The sequence below is a fragment of the Heterocephalus glaber genome, unplaced genomic scaffold, assembly GCF_053883595.1.
Source record: "Heterocephalus glaber isolate CG9 unplaced genomic scaffold, H.glaber_assembly_v1.0 deba00001460, whole genome shotgun sequence".
Lineage (NCBI taxonomy): Eukaryota > Metazoa > Chordata > Mammalia > Rodentia > Bathyergidae > Heterocephalus > Heterocephalus glaber.
Genome location: NW_028258307.1, coordinates 8,149,430 through 8,172,692, shown reverse-complemented (window position 1 = coordinate 8,172,692; position 23,263 = coordinate 8,149,430). Strand labels below are relative to the sequence as shown.

The 23,263-nt window shown below is 44.5% G+C and overlaps 1 protein-coding gene across 8 annotated transcripts; it reads left to right on the top strand.

Annotated features, from left to right (window-relative positions):
- The first annotated feature begins 11,995 nt into the window (after positions 1-11,995).
- Polr3d (RNA polymerase III subunit D) lies at positions 11,996-17,720 on the top strand. 8 transcript variants are annotated; one of them, XM_021261238.2, is made up of 9 exons: positions 11,996-12,161; positions 12,346-12,515; positions 13,628-13,671; positions 14,599-14,750; positions 14,895-15,019; positions 15,187-15,355; positions 16,065-16,321; positions 16,651-16,803; positions 16,945-17,720. In XM_021261238.2, the coding sequence occupies exons 2-9, from the start codon at positions 12,351-12,353 to the stop codon at positions 17,065-17,067; spliced, it is 1,188 nt and encodes a 395-aa protein (XP_021116897.1). In that variant the 5' UTR covers positions 11,996-12,161; positions 12,346-12,350; the 3' UTR covers positions 17,068-17,720. The 8 variants fall into 8 exon arrangements, with proteins under 8 accessions (XP_021116897.1, XP_004848353.1, XP_087072976.1 ...); XM_004848296.3 differs by having other exon boundaries at positions 16,062-16,321; XM_087216850.1 differs by having other exon boundaries at positions 12,000-12,089.
- Positions 17,721-23,263: the final 5,543 nt, after the last annotated feature.

The following is a 23,263-nucleotide window of genomic DNA, read 5'->3' as shown; positions in this document are numbered from 1 at the left end:
ATTACAGAAATGTGTACCACTCCTGGCTCTGAAAAAAATTTTTGTTTTCTTTGGTATCAAGTATTGAACTTGGGTCCTTGTGCTTGTGCAGCAGGTGGCGAAACCACTGAGCTAAATCCCTGGCCCTGAAAATATATTTTTTTAAATTGCAAAAAAAAATTGCATTTTTTTTGGAGGGCTTTGTTTTGCTTTGTTTTTGCTTTTGTTTGAGACAGGATCTTGCTATGTAGCCCAGGTTGGCCTCAAACCCATGGCAATCCTCCTGCCTCAGCCTCCCTAGTGCTGGGAGCACACAGCCACCACAGTCAGTTTAAAGTTACATTTGAAGAGGGCTGGGGATTTAGCTCAGTGGTTTCACCGTCTGCTGTGCAAGCGCAAGGACCCGAGTTCCATACCAGGTACCAAAAAAAAAAAAGAAAGCGTGCTTGCCTAGCATGCTTGAGGCCCTGGGTTCAATCCTCAGCACCAAAAAAAAAAAGTGTTTGTAATGAACATGTAGACTTTTTTCTTGTCATCATTCCCTAAATGATATAGTGTAACAATTACTTACATAGCATGTACATTGTATAAGGCATTATAAGTAATTTGGAGATGATTTTAAGTAATGGGAGGATGTCACAATATATGACAGTATATGTAGTATAAGCAAACATGACAGTATTTTTTGTAAGGGATTTGAGCACCTGTGGATTTTGGTGTCCACGGAGATCCTGGAGCCAAACCTCTGTGCATGCTGAGGGATGATGGGATAATAAAATTCCAGGTACAAGTGTCCAGAGGAGACCGTGGAAGAGGAGTGAGGTGAAGGGAAAGTGTGGCATGGGGACAGCAGATGCCACACAGACCCAGAGGTGAGGGCTTCCAAGCGAGAAGACAAGAACTGAGCATAAGGGACAGATGCTGAGAGGGACTTGAGGGCTGCACATATTGGAAGCCAAGGTTGGAGCTGGTGACAGTGACAGAGAGTGAAGAGTTCATGGTGTACAAAGACAAGGAGAAGCCATTCCTGCCTTAACTGGGTGTGAGAACCTGAGCAGGCCTGGTCAGATCCCAAACCACAGAATGCAGCATGGTGCGTCACACACAGGCAGGATTAGTGCTCCCTTGGTCAAATATGACCAGGTCCCACCCTTCACGCACCTACGCTGAGATGTTGGAGCTCAGAAGAGTTGTGGAACAGCATCTCCTGGTTATGAGCAGCACCAGCCACCTGGCCTAGAAACCCTATCCCCAGGACCAATATGAGGGACAGTAAGAACAAAAAGACAGGGGCCCTGGAACTCAGTTTCTCTTTCTCCACCTTCTCATGGTGGCACTGGAGGCTGCATGAGATCATGTGCCCCAGCCCTCTGAATGCCCCTTTGTCAGCTGTGTGCTGGTGCCAGCAGTCAGGTGAGGGCCCAGCCCTTTCCAGGCCTGTGCCTCTGCTTACTTTAGAACGAGAAAGACAGCGTGTGGTGAAAGCGAAGCACAGTGTGCCAAGTATAGCTAACTCCATAGGAGAACAAACAAAAGTGTACGTGATCACTGTAGAAAGATGAGAACATTTCATTGTAAAAATTAAGAGAATAAAACTCACTTGTTTTTCCACCATTCAGAAATTTGTGAATGATATGTACATAATTTATTAACAGAATAAAAAGGGATATTAAATAGTATTTATAGCCATTTTCACTTAGCAAAACCTTTTCAGTTCATCATATTGTCTTTCTTATGGTGTCATTTTAAATTGCTATCTGTCTAGTGTTACATTGTCACCCTTTTTAGGGTCCAGTCCCCTATTCTTCTACAGTTCTTTTTCTCTATGTAAACAACACCGCAATGAACATCCTTTTAGAAAAATCTCTTTTCACATCTTATAAATTTACAGTAAAAATTAAAGGATATAACGGACCTTATATGAATACTGATTTAAAAAACTATTTAAAAAAAAACAAAACAAACCCTTGGTGGGTGTGGTGGCACACACCTGTAACCCCAGGACTTGAGAGGCTGAGGCAGGAGGATTGTCAATTTGAGGCCAGCCTGGTCTCCCTAGTAAGTTCAAAGCCAGCCTGGACTACACACCAAGACCCTGTCTCAAAAAAGCAAAACCAGAGGTTGGGATTTAGCTCAGTGGCTCAAGGTCCTGAGTTCAATCCCTGGTACCAAAAAAAAAAAAAAAAAGCAAAAGCAAAAGCAAAACTAAACAAAATCAATCCAAAATCTTGGATCCTTGATGTTATATAATATCAATATCTGATAATGATATTGTGGTTACTTTTTTAAAAGTTCTTCTCTTTTGGAGATACATATTATAATATTTATGGATTAAGGACAATATCTATGTTTGTTTGAAAATAATTTGGAGTGCAGGTGTGGGTGGCAGTAGAGATAGAAACAGGAATGGATAATTATTATTATTAAAGCTGACTGATTGGAGATCTAATAAGCTATTCTCCCTATTTTTGTGTGTCGTTGGAAGTTTCCATATTAAATACTATATCTAAGATAGCCATGACTACAATAATGATAAAAATATTTATTAAGCACGAAGACACAGTGCCAGGCATGCAACTCTTCCAGTAGCCTTGAGAGGTAGAGTCACCAATCTCACTCTAAAAGGTGATGGAGGGAAAGTAGACTCAGCCCACAAGAAGCAAACCTAGTGTTCGGTTTCAGAGCTGTGTGAGTGCAAAGGGCTGATGCTTTCAGGTAGAAAGACACTAGCACACAGATGGATATAATAGAGAATAAGGCTGGGGGTGGAGAGGAAACTTAGTCCTCATACTTATGCACTATAGAGACTCAAACTGGTTATGTTTTTCCTCATAGCTGAACTAAGCAAGGGGATCTCAGGAGCCCAGGAAGCACAGTCATCTAGTCCATAAATCCCTCATTCATTCACATGTGCAAAAGCACTGTAAGGATTTCTCAGTGCTTGTTTACTCTCTCTTTTTGAAGTTACAGTTAGTCATCCTCTAATGCTCACTGGCCATCTATCTTGACCTTAATACAGATCATTAATTAAAGTGATTTTTAAAAATATTTAATGTGGCATTCCATTTCCTCCTAAAATAGGAATAGATGATATATCTACTAAGACTGTACCTTGGAATTAGACAACATATTTATTAACCATGTCATGGCCAGATCAGGCCTGACCTTCCCGTCTTTTTGTTATAATAGAAAAAGAAAAAGAGAGCTGGGTGGAATGAGATGGTGTTTCTCAAGGCTACTTCATGTGTGACATGGGCTGTGTGAGCAACTTATTGGGGAGAAAAATTGGGGGGAATCTCATTATATTGGAGAGTGGCAAAGAACACCTGCCAAGTGGTATGCAATTTTGTAGGAATTGGGATAGGAACATAAAGAGGACAAGGAGTGATGCAGGGTTGAAATCAGAGCCCAGGCAAGACCTGGCACAGCAAGAGCTATGGGCTTTAGTGTGGGAGGGTCAGATATCACCATGTGGCCTCAGTGAAGCAGAGGTTCAGGAAAGGGCTTAGAGCCCCCCCAAAGAAGGCCATGCTCTCCTAAGTTTTGGGCATCAGATATGACAAATGGTGGAGGAAAGAGACTACCGAGCAGGCTAGTGGGAGGGAATGGGGGACAGACTTTATTTACCTGGGTGTAGGTCAACTGAGAGCAACCAGGGGTTGTCAGTGATGAACAAAGAAAAAGCAGGGAGCTTTACAGTGGATTGGGGGAGGGATCTGTCACATACACGGTCAAAGTAAATACTTGTGGTCAGTGTCCATGCAGCGGTCCAGGCAGATGTATGGATGTTAGCAGGTAATTTGGCTCCAGGAAGATGTTGTGCTGTACTTTGTAGTCTTACCTCTTCTGTAACATCCTATTCAGTGTTCCATCTGCTTGGAGACAGCACAGCCTGTGTTGCAGGAGATGGCACAACCTGTATCTGCAACGTGTTTAGCTGAAGGCTGTGGTTTTTTTATCTCCAAAGAGGGTAGCTTGGAATTAGACAGCATATTTAATAACCACGTCATGGCCAGATCAGGCCTGACAGATGATATGTCTTTTTAAATTTTTTATTTTAATTAGTACATGTTTTCAGTGTATAATGATTACATTTCTCATGGAGAGTTGGTAGATACATATACATAACACATCTTAATTCTTTTTTCATCTCCTTCCCTGCTCCTCTTTCCTCCTCCCCCCTCCATCTCTTTTTAATTTTTTTAATAAAAGAAGATTATTTATTAAAACGTGGGGGAAAGGGAGAAGAGAGAGAAAGATGGCAGACAGTTACTCTGGACCAATAGGTAGTATTCTAAAGGGAAATACTTGTGGATTTCTTGTCTGAAGCTCCTTTTATTGAGATCCTTGTCACATGCAGGTTTGTAGAATCTGATTGGCTCCTGTAGCTTGTCTTTCATCCTAACCTTGGATTTCTCTGTTTTTGGTGGAGGGTAAGATTATGTGTGGTGGCTTTATGAATAGTTAGTTTAGGTTTAAGTAAAGGGGAAGCGTGAAATTCTTATGTTAATTCACCAACTAGGAATCTTCTAGAGTTTAGTTTCTTTGCCTTTGTCTTTCTAATCATGCAAGCCTGTCTGCAGAAGCAGAAGCCTCTAGTATCCCTCCTTATCTTTTCCCCTTCCCTTTTTTTGTTGTTTTTGTTGGTACCTGAGATAGAACTCAGGACTTTGCGCTTGCAAGGCAGGCAGCAGAACCATTGAGCTAAATCCCTGGCCCATTTTTTGGTTTTTTTACACACTGCCTCACTATGTAGTTCAGGCTGGCCTTGAAGTCACTATGTAGGCCAGGATGGCCTCAAACTCACAGGGATCTTCCTGCCTCAACCTTCTGAGTGCTGAGATTATAGGTGTGTATCACCATACCTGGCTGGTCCCTTTCCCTTTTGCAAAAGATCTATCTAAAGTGATTTTAAAAGCCAACACATTTTAGGGCTGGGGATGTAGCTCAGCACCACAGCACCTGCCTGGCAAGCCTGAGATCCTGAGTTCGATCCTCGGTACAAAAAAAAAAAAGAAACAAACAAACACATCTCTAGGCATTTACTCTACTAATCAATAGAATAATAGCTTTAGCTTTTAAAACTTTTAAGTATTTAACTATGTTAAATCAGAGAAATTCTGAATTATATATTTAAGGGCTCTGGAAAGCTCTAAGCAATAGAAGAGGCACTAAGGAAATTTTGGAAGAGCAAAAAAATAACTTCAAGGGAAAAAGATGGGGAACAATGATGGAAGAGAATTGTGAGTAACATGAGAGGGGGAAGACTGACACAGTCATGGGATTGGAAGAATCAGTGAGCAACACTGAAGTGAAAGATCACAGCACAGGAAATATGGGACACCACTGCGTGTTACATGTCAAGGAACTGGGACAAACATTTGACATATTGAGTACAAGCCACTGCTATAAGAGGAAGGCTTCCTTCCACTCACTATGTATTGGTCACACGCATTCTATGAAGAGCATTGCTTACAGAAGAACTTGTAGATAAGACATATGAGAATACAACTAAAAAAGACTTCTATTTATTTTACTTTATTATTATTATTAGTTGTGTGTGTGTGTGTAGTGCTGGGGATGGAACACAGGGACTTGCGCATGTAGGGCAAACACTATATTTGAACTAAACGTCCAGCTCCAAAAGTGGCTTTTATATCAGTGGTGCCAAAGTTAAATTACCCTCTAGGGACAATCCACCTTTATTTTTCCAATCCAAGTCCAAATTTGCTACTTGGTCTCACCACCAATGAATTCATCCATCCATCCACTAAAAAAAATTATTGGTGCTCACTATGTATTAGTTACTTGCTATGGTTGGGATCTAAAACATCTTCCTATAGCCTCATGGTGTTGAAGGTTTGGTTGCCACTTGATGAGATTTGAGGATCTGAATGTGTCATGAGGGATCTAACTTCATCTAGTGGATTAATACATTGAAGAGTTCATCACTAATGGGCTTATTGGGAAGTAGGGGCTAATTGGATGAGGTGGGTGCCTGTGGCAGGCCTTTGAAGGGTTTATCTGGTTCCTGGCCCCTCCTATTATAGGCTCTTTCCCTCTCTCTGCTTCCTGGCTACTATAATTTGAGCAGTTTCTTCTACCATGCTCTTCCACCAGGCTATTTCTGCCTTGGAGCCAGCCAGCCATGGACTTAACCCTCTGAAACCATGAGCCAAAATAAACTTTTCTTCCTTTAAGCTGAGGGCAACAGGTATTTTGTTCCAGTGACAAAGATGCTGATTAATATACCTCCAAAGAAAGGTCATTCCTCTTCTAGATCTTTCATTTAGGTAGGGGAAAGCTAAACAAATAAATAAACAAAGAAACTCTATAACCTATTAGGTAATAAATGCTATTAGAGAAAAATAAGGCAATAAATAGACAGAATGTCAAGGGAGATTAGGGGGTTTACAGTTATAAGTAGGGCCATCAGAGAAAGTTTCTCTGCAAAGGTGACTTTGGAATAAAAACCTGAGTGCATGGAGGGAGGGAGCCATGCAGAATTCCATGGGAGAAGTACATTCTAGGTAGCAGGTGCAGAGGTCTTGAAGGAGGAGGATACCAGATGTATTCCAGAAACAGTGTTGCAGAAGCAGCTGGGCCCAGTGCAGCTGGAAGAGTGACTGAGGGTCTCAGGGGAGTTGAGGCCAGAGAGAAGGCCATCCTGAAGCCTCTAGTTTTTACTCTGATACAGGTATTCACTAGGAAGTTTAAGCAGAAACGTGAGCTGATGTGAAACAAGTCAACTGCTATCAGAGGAGGAGGGAAGAAGATAGGCCCCTCCAGGCCACATTCCCAGGGACCCACTTCCTCAAACCAGGCCTCACCTCCCAACTTCACATTTAGCTATAAACTCAACAGTGGACTAATCTACTGTTAAGTATCACATCCCCATGATCCAGTCATCTCCCCAAAGCCCCACCTATAGACACATGAGGCTTTGGGGGGACATCTAGATATAAACCACAACAACCAGGAAGGTGCATCAGTGGATGTGGCAAAAAGTGGTAAGATTCTGGATAGATCTGGAAAGATGACAGTGTAAATGTATGAGAGAGCATGGGAGAAAAGAGACAAGAAGAATGGCAAGATTTTTGACCTGAACAACTAGAAGGATGCAGTTGCTAGGTACTGAGATGGGGACCACTTTGGAGGAGCAGTTTGAGTTGGAAGATCAAAAGTATGAACGTGGATCTAGGTGTGGGATGCCCAGTGGATATACAAGGCAGAGATAAGCAACTAGGGGTTCAAAGACTACTGAGCTGGAATTGTGCATTGAGGAGTCTTCAGCACACAGTGTTCTTCTTAAATCAGATAAACTAGACAATGGCAATGGAGTAAATATAGAAAAAAGGAAGAATTCTGAGGACTGCATCTTACAACTCTCCAATGTTTGGAGGTCAAGGCAATGAGGAGGAAGCAGCAAATGAACGGCCTGAGAAGTGAAGCAAATAAATCAGGATGAATTACTCACAGAGAACATGGAACAGCTTGAACTTAGGTGGTGCTTCTGTGTCACACATTCCTTTTATTCTATTGAAACATATTCAGAACACCTCTTTATCCATTTCATATCTCTGATGCCCATCCAGAATTCACAGGAAAGGCTGTTGACAGATTCTGTTAATTACTTCCCAAATCTACATTTAAACCAAAAAAAAAAACTATAGATGCTGAATTTAATTATTAATTGCATTATTTATCAGGAAGAATAGGGCTATTAGCTTGACTATGAAATTTATGAAAATAAAACATTATCAATAGGGGTGGGCATTTAGCTCAATGGTTCTGCGTCTGCCTTGCAAGCGCAAGGTCCCGAGTTCGATCCCTGGTACCAAAAAAAATTATCAATAATATTAAGGACTGCTAGAATCATGTCCATCAAATGGGATTTATTTAATAATTATTTACAAGTTTCCTTTGAGATGAGATAAAAGAATGAACACTCGTTGGGAGAAAAATAAAGAGACAGGTGTGGGAACAAGTAAAGAATGAAAGCAGAATTGTGCTGAAAACATAAAAGCTTAATTAAAAGGAAGGTTAGAGCAAATTCCTGAAAAGAAACTATAATAATCATTGTTAGGAAGTAAAATGTCAAATGTAGGTGCTTGATTGGTCTTTTGGGAGGAAAAATACTGTGAAAATTTTATAAACATTGCAAGAAGGAAATTGGTTAAATATAGTGTAAAATGAAAATGTGGAGTAATGTCCAGGCATGGTGGCACATGGTGGCACATCCCTTTAATCCCAGCACTTGGGAGGCTGAGACAGGAGGATTGCCAGAGGTTTGAGGCCAGCCTGGGCTACATAGTACAAGTTCAAAACCAGCCTGAATTACAGAGCAACACCCTGTCAAAAACAAAGAAATGTGGGCTGGGTGTGGTGGTTCACACCTGTAATCCCAGCACTTGGAGACTGAGGCAGGAAGATCACTGTGAGTTTGAGGCCAGCCTGGGCTACAGAGCGAATTCAAGGCCAGTCTGAACTACATAGCAAGACTTTGTCTCAAAAAACTAAAAGCAAATGTGGAGTACTACTTAGCCATTAAACCATAATTCATAGGAATATTTGATAATTCTGAAAAATATTTAGAGTATATTATTATGAGCAGAAGGTAGAAATTAATATTCACATGCCTTAGGTATGTAATGAATTTTGTGTTTTCAGTTTTAATAAAAGAACAAGAAAGATGAGTGTAGTGGTAGGCACCTGTGATTTCAGCACTCGAGAGGCTGAGGCAGGATAACCATGAGTTCGAGGCCAGCCTAGGCTACATAGTGAGTTCAGGATCAGCCTGAACTACATAATCAGACCTTGTCTCAAAAAAAAAAAAAGCCAGAAGCAGATTATAGCGTTGTATGTAAACTATCCTTTTGTGGGGAAAGGGTGTTGGGGAATGAACTCAGGACCTTCCCACTGAGCTACATTTCCAGTCCTTTTTTATTTTTCATTTTAAAACAGGGTCTTGCTAAATTGTTAAGTTGTCCAGGGTGGGCCTGAATTTGCAATACTCCTGCCTTAGCATCCCAGAGTGCTGGGATTACAGGAATGTGCCACCACACATGGCTAAAATATCTTAATTTTTTTTCTTTTTTCCGTATCCAGGGTTCGAACTCAGGACCTTCCAATTGCCAGACAAGCACAGTGCCACTGAGCTACATCCCTGGTCCCTAAAATATCTTAATTTTTAAACTCAAAATGCAAAAAGAAAAATAATTTCAATATGTACATTAAAAAGTTAGTGGGATATGGGCTGGAGATTTAGCTCAGTGGTTTCGCCACCTGCTGCGCAAGTGCAAGGACCTGAGTTCGATCCCCGGTACCAAAAAAAAAAAAAGTTAGTGGGATAACAATGAATGACTTTAATTTTCTTGATGCTTTCAAATATTTCCAAAGTAAGTATTTTTATAAGAGAGCAAAACAAAAAATTAGAAGCTGCTAAAAGTCTGGTAGACATCAAAGCCCAGTGAGTGAAATCAAAACAATTTAACCTAGCACTCTAATCAGAAGCTAAGGGCTGCTGGGTATATCTCTGTAAGGGACAAGAAGAGTTTTGGTTTGGTTTGATTGTTGTAAAACCAATATGGAGAAAGGAAATTTTAATAGACCTGGTTAGAAACCAACATGATTAAAATATTAACATAACATTAATATATCATTAAATTTGCAAAAAAGTTTTAAAATTTAAGAGCAGATGCTTGAATGTGGCTATTTATATATACATATATATTTCTATGTACTAAATTATTATTCATGTTCATCTATATTTAGCAGTGATGTATTTTATTTATTTATTTTTGGTACTGGGGATAGAACTCAGGACCTTGCACTTGCAAGGCAGGCGCAGTGCCACTGAGCTAAATCCCCAGCCCGAAGTGATGTATTTTAGGACATCTCTATTTATCTGTGGCTTTTCTTTCAGACAAGGTCTCCCTAGGCAATCCAGGCCAGCCTTAAATTCACTATTTAGCCCCAGGCTGGCCTCGAACTCACAATTCTCTTGCTCTATCCTCCCAAGAGCTGGATTACAGGTTTGCGCCACCATATCTGGGTTCACAACACTTTTTGAAAGCAATTTAGAAACAGATGAACCATAAAATGTACATATTCAAAATGGCATAGCCACTGTGGAAAAGTTTGTCAGCTTCTTATAAAACTAAGCATATATGGGGCTGGGGGTTTAGCTCTGTTGTGCTGCACCTGCCTGGCAAGTGCAAGGTCCTGAGTTCAATTTCCAGTACTGGGGGGTGGGGGAAGGATATGACAACCCTATGAATACCAAAAATTGCACTCTGGGCAATTATCACAGAGAAATGAAAATTTATGATTACACAAAAACCTGTACATGTTTACTTACAGCAAGTTTATGCATAATAGCCCCAAATTGAAGACAATTTAGATATCCTTCAAAAGAAGAGTAAACAAACCATGGATATGTAGCAATAAAAAGGAATTATTGATACATGCAACAAGTTGGATTATCTCCAGAGAATTATGCTGAGATCCTAAGAAGTCACATGCTATGTGATTCCATTGCAGGAACACTTTGAAACAACAAAATTATAGAAATGGGAACAGATTAGCCATGGCAGGAGCATAGCTAAGGGAGGTGTGGATCTAAAAGGGCAACTATAGGGATCCTCGTGATGATAAAAAATGTCTGGACTGTAAAAATGTCAGTGATAAACCTGGGGTGGTGGTGAACGCCTGTAATCCCAGCACTTGGGAGGTTGAGGCAGGAGGATCACTTTGAGTTCAAGGCCAGCCTGGTCTACATAGTGAGTTCAAGTCTGCCTGAACTACACAGCATAGCCTTGTCTCAAAAAACAAAAACAAACAAAAATAAATTAAAATGTCAATATCCGGGTTGTGATGTAGTATAGTTTTGCATGATGTTACTAACAAAGTAAACAGAACTTGGTATCTCTCTGCATTATATCTTGTAAGAATTGTATGTGCAATCTCAAAATAAATTTACTTTTAAAAAAATGTACATCTTTTGGTCAGCTATCCCAGTTCTGGAAATCTATCCTAGGGATATAATTCAAAAGAAGAAAAAAAAAGGTTGTGTATACTGTGTTCACTACAGTGCTTTTTACAACAGGGAAAAGAAATGGTCTAAGTGTCCAAACAGGGAAATAGGTAAGTCATGACGTAGCTAAGAATTAGTTGATGCAGCAACAAAGAAATGTTCTTTGAAAAAGGAGAATCCAAAATTATGGCACAATATGACAGCTCCATGAAGGGGACTGGGTATCACACGAAACTTTTAATAGTACTCTATGAAATTCTAGCAGAAATGGTTTCCTTCTCGCAAACTCTTACGTGATGTTGTTACATGGTTTTTATATGGCTTGGGGTGGGAAGGAATAACATCAAAGGACAGTTGCAAATATCAGCGTCCAACAAAAAGTTCTTTCAATTTGTCCCTTCAGTAGGAGCGCAAATTTCATTTTCAGACTCCTTCCAGGCTTTGAACAAAGATGCACACGAGGGCCCCCAAAGAACCGAGTCCAGGGAAGTTGAGGTGATTAGGCACCGGTCGCCTGTACAGCGCCACCCCAAGACCCCACCAGGAATCCAGGGAAGGAAGGCGAGGAGGGCGGTTGCTACCTATAGGTAATGACCACTCCAAGGTCACAACGGAGAGCCCGGCGGGCTTGGACTGGCCCCGGACTCTCCAAGTCTGATCAGGTTGCGTTCTCTGCCCCACGCCACTCGCCCCATCCAGAACCACGACCCCACTGCTCCCAGAGGCTCGGCGGCGGCGACTCCCACTTTGCAGGTTGGCGACTGCCAAGGTCTTCGCTCCAAGCTCAGCTTCACCACACCTCGTCCAGGGTCAAAGACCCTCGTACGCCACATGGCAGTGTAGCCCAGACAGGCGCCCTCATCTTTTTTCGCCCTCTCAACCCAGCTTTTCCCGACTCCGGGAAGAACCGGGAAGAGAAGGCGGAGGGCAGGGAGACGCCGCCTAATAAATACCATGCCCTGGTCCCGCCCCAAAACGTCACTTCCGCCGGCGGCAACATGGAGGGCCTCAGGCCTTGCCACGCAGACTTCCGCCCGGCGCAAAGACCAAGGGCCGGTGGAGCGTCAGGTCAGAGGTGAAGCGACGCGCAGTGTGAAGCTGCAGCCCAGTTGCGTCCCAGCCTCGTGCCTGGCGGGGTGCTTGGAGGGTGGGTGGCAAGCGAAAGGATTAGCCAGGGTGATCGGGGAGCCTCGCCACGTGGGAGGGGAGGGGCTGAGGCGCGGCGGGAGCGACGCACTGCCGGGGAGGGGGCGGGAGCCACATGGGTGGGGTTCCGCCCTGAGTCCGAGTGTGGGTCCCTTGCAGTGTCTTGGTTGTCCGTTCTCTCCCAGGCAGCATGTCGGAAGGAAACGCCGCTGGCGGGCCCAGCACTCCGGGAGGGCCGCGACCCATCCTGTCTGGGTCCCGGGGACTTATTGGGCGGCGACCCGCACCCTCTCTCCCACCGGGCCGCCTTCCCTCCATGCGCTCCAGGGACCTCACCCTCGGGGGAGTCAAGAAGGTACCTGACCCATAATTCTAAACGGACAACTGCTCTGAATTACAGACCCCTCAGATTCAGCTCCTGTTCTTGTAGGGCCTCTTGAACTTTGTCCCCAGACTTCCACCTACCCTTCTTCACATTCGAGGGAACCTAGTGTATCTTCAAGTCTAGATACTGGGCACAAGATGTTCAGATAGTTCTGAGAGGTAGTCGAAGGGCAGCGATCCTAAGTAGCTCAAGACATTCAAAAGCAACTGGAGCAGTGCTTATTTGCCTTGGCGGGGGGGGGGGTGAGGGAGGGTCTCACTTTGTACTCTAGGCTGGCCTTGAACTGGCAACAGTCCTACCTCAGCCCCCAAGTTCTCAGATTACAGGTGTAGGCCACCACGCACACCTTATTTGCTTTAATTGAATGTTTTGGATGTTTTAAAACGAAATCAGGCAGGTTTTAACTTTGTGATATTGAGACTTCAGAATTCATGGTTAAGAGTGTACAGACTTCTAGTACAGTGTATAATGAGTCCTAGGCATGGCTTTAGAGGGCCTGGCCCTCTCCCACTATGTGCATGTAAAGGAGAAGGTAGAATGACAGTGTAAAGTGGCCAGCTTTTTAAACACTTCACTTGGCCTCAAAAAATTCTATGACAGTCAGTCTGTGTTATCCATTAATGAGTACTGCCCAATCTCATCTGTCTTCCCTACTTAAACCTCCCTGCTAGAACTGTTTCCCTGAGATACTGACTGGTTAGTCTCCGTAGCATTTTGGTACTGGGGATTGAACTCGGACCTTAGGCTTGCAAGGCAGCTGGTGGAACCACTGAGCTAAATCCCCGGCCTCTCCATAGCATTTTGAAGACAAGAGGTGAGATTAGAACAGCTCCTTTGCTTTGGAATCTGGGAGTCTCCTGTCAGAGAGCAGAAGCTGAGGCTGCTAGTTAAAATAGTTTGGGGTGCCCCTTGTGTGTGTAACTCCGCCGCCTCCATGGCATGATAACCTGTGTCTCTAAAACTGACAACAGTGTGGAATGTGCAGAAGAGAGCTGTGGTGATGTCCGTTAGGAGTGTTCATTTTCCTTTGTACTTTGGGGTCATGACTTAGCAAATCAGTGACTCCTGTATTTTACTTTCAGAAAACCTTCACCCCAAATATCATCAGTCGGAAGATCAAGGAAGAGTAAGTAGCTAGGTCTGCTGAATACTTGCCCTTTATTTACTGAATTTGGGACTTTGGGGAAGTAACTAGTATGGCTCAAAAATTCGAATTTGTGCTCTTGTTCTTTTCATTTGTGATTTTCATCCCTGACTCCCAGATATAATGTGCAAACTTTAAAAAACACAAATACTTGAGGATCCGTGCATTACTAAACATTCTGCTGTTGTAACAAATACATGAGATAATCAATTTATTAAAGAAAAAAGGTTTGTTTGGGCTCACAGTTTTGGAACTTTCGATCCATGATTGTTGGCCTTGTTGCTTTGGGGATTGTAGCAAAATAGCACATCATGGCATAGAGTATGTGGTAGAGTGAAGCCACTCCTCTATCTTGTGGACTTGGTGCAGAAGAAGAGGGCTCCACTGCCCCCTTCAAGGGCACAGCCCATGCCTGGAAGACCTCCTCCAAGGCCCCACCTCAAGGTTTCTAGCACCTGCTGATAGTGCCAAGCTGGAGACTTACATATGTGACACATGGGCCTTTGGGAGATGCTTAAGATCCAAAGTGCAGCAGTCCATCTTTAGAAACTCATTTACCTGTGATTTCATAGTGGAATGCATTGACTCACAGAGTTGAGAGCCATTATTTTAAATAAAGATGGTTCATGCTTTGCCTTACATTCATGAATGTGAACATTCCAGCCTTCTTGGTTTGAGGCAATGAAAACATCCACAGTTTTGGACAAGGAGGTAAAGTAAAGCAAACTAAAGGACGCTTGCTCCATCAAGGAAGTGAGAAAAGTAGCAGACCTATATTGATTTCGCTTCTCATGGTGCACTCATTGGCTTCTGAGCCCTGCATAGTAGGGTGGATGGAGTTCGAGAGTAGGGTCAGTTTTCTGAGGCACAGGGAGTAAGTAGCTTCCCTTCATCCATTTTCTTTTCCAGGCCTAAGGAAGAAGCAACCGTGAAGAAGGAGAAGCGTGAGCGGGATAGGGACCGCCAGCGGGAGGGCCATGGACGAGGCCGGGGCCGCCCAGAAGTGATCCAGTCCCACTCTATCTTTGAGCAAGGCCCTGCAGAAATGATGAAGAAAAAAGGTACAAGCAAGGGATCCCTAGTGGGTTTCAGTTCAGGCAGCTTGAGAGGACAAGAGTGACGGAATTCCCCTGCCTGCAGTTTAGTTGCCCTTGCTGTTGCTCTCTTCCTTATTTATCCTTAGTAAACAGCGTGATTTCCCACAGGGAACTGGGATAAGACGGTGGATATGTCGGACATTGGACCCTCTCATATCATCAACATCAAAAAGGAGAAGAGGGAGACGGATGAAGAAACCAAGCAGATCCTGCGCATGCTGGAGAAGGATGATGTAGGTGCCAGGAGGTGGAGGGCTTTCTTGTGGCTTCTGGAGAGCTGGGTCAGGGTTACCCTGGATTCCTGGTGAGCAGCTGGCACCTGTGGCTAGAAGAGGACCGAGGTGGGCTGATCTGGGCACATGTACTGGCAGGCTGTGTGACCTTGACTGTTCTCTGGCAGTTCATTGATGACCCTGGACTGAGGAATGACACACGAAACATGCCTGTACAGTTACCACTGGCTCACTCAGGGTGGCTTTTTAAGGACGAGAGTGAGGAGCCAGATGTTAAGCCTTGGCTGGCTGGTGCCAAGGAGGAGGACATGGAGATAAATACACCTGCGGTGAAAGGTATTTTGTGTTAACATCTGCCCCTGTCCATGGCTGCCCCAGGGAACCTTCAATGTGAGCTTCTGAGATTGCTGCACACGAACAGATCCCCTCCCATTCCAGCTCTGAAATACAGGAGCTGAACAAAGAGGTGCATCCCCACCCCCATTCCCAGAGGGTTCATATGATAACATGGCTCTGTGGACCCAGCCTCAGATGTCCTATTTGAATTTTTTTTTTCTCCGAGACAAGGTCCCACTGTGTAGCCCAGGCTGCCTTGAACTCACAGTGATCCTCCTGCCTCAGCCTCCCGAGTGCTGGGATTACAGGCATGTGCCACCACACCTGGCCAGATGTCCTATCTTTATTTTATTATTTTTACCCCCCAGTGCTGAGGATTGCACCCAAAGGCTTTGCACTGAGCTACGTCACCAGTCCTTTTTAATTTGATACAGGGTCTTGCAGAGTCACTAAGTTGCCCAAGCTCGGCTTGAACTTGGGATCCTCCTGCCTCAGCCTCCCAGGATGCTGGGATTACAGGCATGTGCCACCACACCCAGCTAGATGTCTCATTTTAGGGGACTAACACACCACTGGAATGTGCTGTCTCTTGCCCCGCTCCAGCTTCCTGGCTGGATAACAGAGGGGTAAATTGGGGTGAAGGGCAGCGAACGAAGAGATGGCATGGAGGATAGTGAGTTGGTGTCTCTCCTTTGTTTCACCTGAGCAGTGAAAGAGGAGCCTGGAGATGAGGCCGAGATGAAGGCTCCTCCCAGGCTAGCTAGGAAGACCCCAGGCCTTCCAAAGGATGTGTCTGTGGCCGAGCTGCTCCGGGAGCTCAGCCTCACGAAGGATGAGGAGCTGCTGTTCCTCCAGCTGCCAGACACCCTCCCCGGCCAGCCACCCACTCAGGACATCAAGCCCGTCAAGACAGAGGTGCAGGGCGACGATGGACAGATGGTGGTCATAAAGCAAGAAAAGGACCGGGTATGCCCAGGAGCAAGTTCCGGGAAAACTCAGGGTAGGGCACCAGGAGCAGAAGCTGACCCATAGAGGGACGTGAGAAAGTGGGTCCAAGCTGAGATAAGAGTATGGGCATTTGTTCTTAGCACTAGAGAGTCTTGGGCCTTGCACTTCCGGAACCAGTTTGCTTTGTGAAACTCATGTACCATCACTCAGCTTTAGTAATTATGTATATTTTGTGGAGCTCTTTCTGACTGCTGCTGCCCATGCCTCGCTCTGGGAGGTAGAATGGACTTCACTCATGAAAGGTAGAAGAGTGAACTCACAGTCTCCATCCCCTGCTTCTCCCCCAGGAAGCCAGGCTGGCAGAGAACTCTTGCACCTTGGCTGACCTGACCGAGGGCCAAGTTGGCAAGCTGCTCATCCGTAAGTCAGGGAAGGTACAGCTCCTCCTGGGAAAGGTGACTCTGGACGTGACCATGGGAAGCACTTGTTCCTTCCTGCAGGTGTGAGCTGGGGGCTGGGGAGAGGCTGTGGGCAGGGCTGGGAAGGGGCCAGTGCTAAGGAAGGCTGGGCAGTCCCTGGGCACATCACATCTGAGGCTGGGCACAGTGTGATTGTCATCTCTGTCTCTTGTCCATTGGCAGGAGCTGGTGTCTGTGGGCCTTGGAGACAGTAGGACAGGGGACATGACAGTCCTGGGACACGTGAAGCACAAACTTGTCTGTTCCCCTGATTTTGAATCCCTCTTGGATCACAAACACCGGTAAAATGAGCAGATGGAGGAGGATGGCGACTGTGCCCACAGCTGCCGCCTGCTCCAGACATTTTGTTCCTACATCCATGTGACCCAGAAGGGGCCTGGGGAGACCACCCACTCCAGCCTTTGGCAGCCATCAGTTACCCCCCGCTGGAGCCCACGCAGCTCCCTCCCCCGGCAGCTGTGAACTGCACAGTGACCTTCCCACAGTGTGGATACAGATGGCATGTTCTCGCTGCTGGGCACCTGCCCCACTATTGCTATTTATTTTTATATTTATGTCTTAATCTCCTCAGTTGAGTGTACCTTCCCGAGGTAGGTTCCACAGGCTCCTTGTCTTGGAGAACCTCAGGCTGCAGAGATGGAAATGACTTGGCTTCTGCTCTCTCCTTCCCCAGAGGCAGGAAGGAGAGAGCGAGCAGGAGGCAGTCTGGAGCATGCAGCCCCAGCTCATTGGTTCCTAGTTCTCAGCCCTTAGACAAACTGCCTAACTTTTCTGAGCATCGTATTCCTCATCTGACAGAAATGGGGGTGATACAGAAATGGGGGTGCTACCTACCTCACAGAGTTGGTGTGAGGATCAAGGGGAATATTGTGGATGGAACTCTGCAGAGGCCAGAGATATACCCATAGGCTTTCAATAAACATTAGTTTTCTCTTTGCTTTGCCTGAGTCTATTTTCGAACAAAATGGACAGTCTTGCTGGGTGTGCACACCTGTAATCCCAGCACTTGGGAGGCAGAGGCAGGAGGATCTCTGTGAGTTTGAAGCCAGCCTGGGCTACATAGCTCAAGGCCAGACTGAAATACATAGACTTTGACTCAACAAAAAAGACACTCCTTAAGACTCTCAAAAGAAATGTCTAGAAACCAGGCATGGTCACACATGCCTGTAATCTCAGCACCCTGGGAGCCTGAGGCAGGAGAATCGCTAGCTCAAGACCAGCCTGGGCAACTTAGCAACTTAAGAGACCTTGTCTCAAAAAAAGAAGGGCTGGGGATATAGCTCTGTGAAGGTCCTGAGTTTAATCCCCAGTACTGCTCAACAACAAAATGACTAGCTCCTCGCACTCCCACTTTTGTATGTCCCATCCCCACCCTGAGCCTGGTGCTCCAAATGGTCAGGTCCACTGTTCTGTGCCTTTTTCTCCCTGTTACTCTGAGCCAGATGGCTTCCTGTGGGAGGTACTGGCCATAGATTGTGTTGGAAGAAGTCAGAGACCCCTCCCATCACCTGCAAAAGCCTTTGAGTGATGTGGGCAGTACTCAGCTCCTGCATCTCCACCCGGCAACAAGTAGCCAGTTATCTTCTGGCTTCCATTAAAATACTTTTTGGAGGAAACCTGTGGCTACTCACAGGACATTATCACTATACTTCAGTCAAATAGTGCTAAAAGAACAAACTTTTGGTAAAATAGATGTTTTTGTTTAAGAGGATCTTGATACGTAGTTTAGGTTGGTCTTAAATTCATAGTGATCCTCTTGCCTCAGCCTCCCAAGTGCTGGGATTACAGACAGACATGCAGCACCATGCCCCGATAAGGTAAGATAAGACTTTAGAGCTTGACACTTGACAGGTGACCTCTCACTTTGAAAGCTTTGGCAGATGTGATGGTATACACCTGTCATCCCAGCTACTCAGGAGGCTGAAGCAGGAGTATTGCTAGTTTGAGTTTATCCCAGACAACTTATGCCTTGCCTCAGAATTTTATAAAAGGGCTGAAGATGTAGCTCGCTACTCCCTGGGTTCAATCCCCAGTACTGCATCATGCATAAATAAAAACTTTGCTTTTGAAAAGCCCTCCTCATCCCCTATCCTAGCATCACGAGGTCTACTACTCATCCTGGATCCCGTTCCCTGGTGCCAGGCTCACCATGGAGCTCACGAGTCTGTGATCTCACTTCCCTGACCAGATCATCACACTCTGTAGGCCTTGGAAGAGCAGATTCTCTTCCTGTGCCCTTGTCGAGGCGACACCGGGGGTTAGAGCAAAGCTCCATGAGCAGTGTTGGGTGGTGGTTTCCATGCAAACTGCTGCTCCTGCTACTGTGTCTTCACATGATGCCTCTGCAATGGAGATGAAGCCCTGGTCCAGTGATCAGTGCCTCTGACTGCCAGGTGGGCCCAGAGCTTCTGGATAGGGCTACCTTTAGTCTCACTTTCCTTCTTTGTGCTCCTCCAACCTCTTGTCTGTTCAGCTTGGCCGGGGCTTTTCCTGCAGAGCTCCACTACATTGTCTTTGGAGCAAAAAATCTTGTGTTAGCTGTATTGGGTGGTGTCCTGGTCTTTTCTCATTAGAGAGAGAGAGAGGTCTTGGAAGTATGAGCCTTGGAAATCCTGTTTGACTAAGACAGCTCTGGGCTTCAGCCCTTTGTTCTGTCAAGTAGCCAGTGTGCTGCCTTTGGGTCTCCATTGTAATTCTGTTCTGTTTTTTGTTTTTGTTCAGAAATACCCTTCTGCTTTTTTGGAGTTAACCCAATAGCCTTGTGTTGTTAGATGTGTTAGGTATTTTGCAATCTTTAGTTCTTTGAGTCTTCAGGAAAGCCTTAGGCCTTGTATTTATTTCACCATCTCAGATGTCTTGGGGAGCAAGCCTAGCACTCTTAGCAAATAAAGTCCTCTCTGCCTCTCTAGGTTCCTCACTTGCAAATTATGTCTCATGAATAAAAGTGGAAAAAAGATGAGGCAAATCTGCTTTTTTCAGCTGAGTCACTGCACTGAAGCATATATTTCTACCAAAAAATATGTGGAAATAATGGAGGAGAAAAGCTCAAAGTCAAATTCATATGTGGGCGCAAATAGATGCAAATGTATTACTACCTGCATCTGTGTGTATACATTTTGTTAGAACGATAGACTTGTTCATTTCTTTACATGAGTAACAGTGTGGGCTTTAGAGTCAGACTTGGGTTTGGATCCAACTCCAGTAACTTTGAGGAGAAGAAATCTTATCCTCCCTAAGCTCAGATTTATTTTATTTCCCATAATAATAGTAGCTTTTAAGAAAATAGTGTTGCTTGTAGAGTGAACATAAAGTGTTTATTGGGTGCCAGATATGTGCTTGTAACAGAATATGATTACAAATAACCGAAAAGTAGAATGACGGTGACTAAAGCTATAAGGATGTTTACCATGTAGTAAAGTCTGCAGATAGAGGGTTCCAGAATTCAGTGGCAGCCAAAATGTCATCAGGATTCTCTTGGGTTTATTTGCCTCTGTGTTGCAAAATGGCCGCTGTAGCTCTCAGCATCGTTTCTTCAAATGACAGTGTACAAAGCTGTCCTCATCTGTTTTCTGTTGCTCTGTTGAAAATACCTGAGGCTGAATACTTAAAAAGAAAGGTTTATTTAGCTTGCAGTTTGGGATGCCCAAGGGCGTGATACCAACATCTGCTAGCTCTAGTGAGGGCCTTCTGGTTATATCACAACATGGCAGATGGCAAAATGATGGTGGCACATGGGAGAAGGATAGATCATGTGGCATATGAAAAGCCAGAGAAAGATAGAGGCCAGGCTTGCTCCTAGGAGAACTCCATGAGAGCAGCATTAATCCATTTTGAGGGCGATGACCCTGAGGACCTAACCACCTCCCATTAGGCCCTATCTTATAGAGGTTCCACCCGCTCTTAGTACCACCACACTGGGAGCCAAGTTCCCAGCACATGAACCCTTGGGGGACAAACAACATCAAACTCCTGCAAAACCCAGAGCAGTAAGGATGGGCAGCAATAAGGGAGCTTTCTCCTCGCTCTTTTTAGGGAGAACCAGCCTTCAGAAGCACCAGCTGACCCGCCCGAGTCTCTGTAGACCTGGGTAGCACAGCAGGTGTAGGGCCAGCACTGGCAGAGGGGAGATCCTGACAGGTTACCCCTGGCCCTGGGCACACTGGCCTGTAAGACGGGGTCTTGTTAATAGGAGAACTGGAGTGGCACTTAGATGACTCATAATAGCAGCTGACATCATTTTTAAAATACTGTAAAATCAAAAGTACATCTGGATGGAATTTTGGTTTTTTTCTTTTTTTTGTGTGGTGCAGGGCTTTGAACCCAGGACCTTGTGCATGCTAGGCAAGCACTCTACCACATCCCAGCAAATTTTTAAATGCTCAGTCACTATAAATAAAGCAGTTCTAACATTTTAGTCCACATGCTTTCAGACACCAAATTTTTGTATATTACATGTAATGATATAAGTTGTATACTGTTTTTTCATGAGTTCATCTTATTCAAAAATACATGGAATCAGGGTGCTGGTGCATGCCTGAATTCCAAGTGCTCAGGAGACCAAAGTGAGAGGACACAGTTCTTCCATTTACTGAGCCCCTCATTCCAGATGTTTGTGCATTAGCTGAAAGATTAAACAGACCATCTTTTCATTCTTTCAGACCACATGACCCAACTGAATTGAGCCCCCAACGCTAGTCTGTTTAAAGGAAAAAGAGGATTATTTCTTACATGCAGTGTGTGGGAGTTTGGGATCAACCAGAGAAACATAGCAAGACCCTGACTCTTTAAAAAATAAAATTTAAAAAAGAAGGTGGAGGGCAGCTGGGTGGTGATGGGCATGTGCAGTATGTAGGACAGGTGCCCTTTAAGGAGGGAATCAGTGGGAGCAGAAGGAGCAAGGCGGGATGCTCTGGGCTGGGGAACCAAGACTGCTTGTTGCGGAAAGGGTGAGGGAGTAGCAGGAGACAGGGGGCTTCTAGTTTTAGGCCCTTATGTGGACTTTGGCTTCATTTGTCTGGTGGTCCTGAGGATGGAACCTATGGCCTTCACTTTGAGCTACATCCCCAGCCCTTTGTTTTACTTTTTATTTTGAGACAAAGATTCACTCAGTTGCCCAGGCTGGGCTTGAACTTACATTCTCAATGCCTCAGCCTCCCAAAGTTCTGGGATGATTGTTAAATAGGGCGCAGAGGCAAACTCCCTGGTTAGGTTTCAGAAAATTGTTGATTTAGCTGCTGTGTTGAGAGAAGGGGAGAGCAGGTCTCCGGGCTAATACCGTCAGCCACGCAGCAGCTGGAGCGGCAAGGATGAGGGTGGTAATAATGGAGGTGTGGGGAAGTAGTAAAATACTTATTTTACTTAAAATGCTTATTTTGAAAGTTGAGCCAGCATGAGTTGCTAATGAATTAAATGTAGGTGTGAGAGAAGAATCAAACTCAGTTTACAGCTCAATACCCAAGACACCCAACTCCTGTCCCCCCAAAAAAGCTTTGCTAACTGGACATGTTGGTGTGTACCCGTGATCCCAGCTACTCAGGAAGCTGAGGAAGGAGAATCTCTTGAGCCTAGGAGTCCAGACTAGCCTGGGAAACAGCGAAATTCTGTCTTTAAAAAAAAAAAAAAAAAAGCTATATAGAGCCTAATTCTGACATTTGGGAGGCCTTTTTTTTTTTTGGTACCAGGGATGGAACTTGGGTCCTTGTGCTTGCACAGCAGGCGGCAAAACCACTAAGCTAAATCCCCGGCCTTGGGAGGCTTTTGATAGATTTTTGCCCTTGAAAATGTTTGTACCTATTCACGTGCCCATCAACAGTGCATTTGGGGTTTTTTGGTGTTTGCTGTTGTTCCAAGAGTTTTTTTTAGGATTTATTGAAAGAAATAAACTTATATTTAAAAAATAGAGTTACCTCACAAACTGAAAGCCAGGAACAAAAAGGGCAAGTTAGTACTTTTTCCTGAGAGGCAGATCTAATTAGCTGTAGAATGGACTTTATATTTCCTACCTTTTGTCAAAATTATTTTTCCTATTTCTAAGACATCGAAAAGCACTGAGTGCTAAATGTGGTGTTCTGGTACAAAATTTCAGCCCTCTAATGGAGATTAAGAAACATCAAAAGCTGCTACAATTTCCTCTTTTAATATAAAATTGTATATATTTGTACTTTTTACATAACTTTGAGAATTTTACACTCATGACCTGAATTTTAAAAATCTGGTCATATTTTAGTGAAGTCTTACTAATTCTCAGTAAGAATGTCCAAAGCATCTGAACTAGCATCCCAAAACCTGAAAGGGACCCGACACAGGAAGAGTTGCTCTGCTCTCACCATCTGCAGCCTCAACCAGTCAAAAGGCACCTTCCGAGATGCAGCTAGCAATTACACTACAGCCTAATCCCTAACCACTGGACCTGATTGATGCAAAGCAGTTCGAATCCGAATGGTTCCTAAGTTACAAACTCACAACCAAAGTTACAAGAGTC

Excerpts from the sequence above, each read along its gene's own strand:
- Polr3d (XM_004848294.3), top strand. The coding sequence starts at position 12,013 with ATGGAGGGCCTCAGGCCTTGCCACGCAGACTTCCGCCCGGCGCAAAGA. Across the intron at positions 12,083-12,345 it reads AAGGGCCGGTGGAGCGTCAG|GCAGCATGTCGGAAGGAAAC; the intron begins GTCAGAGGTGAA and ends GTTCTCTCCCAG. Across the intron at positions 13,672-14,598 it reads AGTCGGAAGATCAAGGAAGA|GCCTAAGGAAGAAGCAACCG; the intron begins GTAAGTAGCTAG and ends TTTCTTTTCCAG.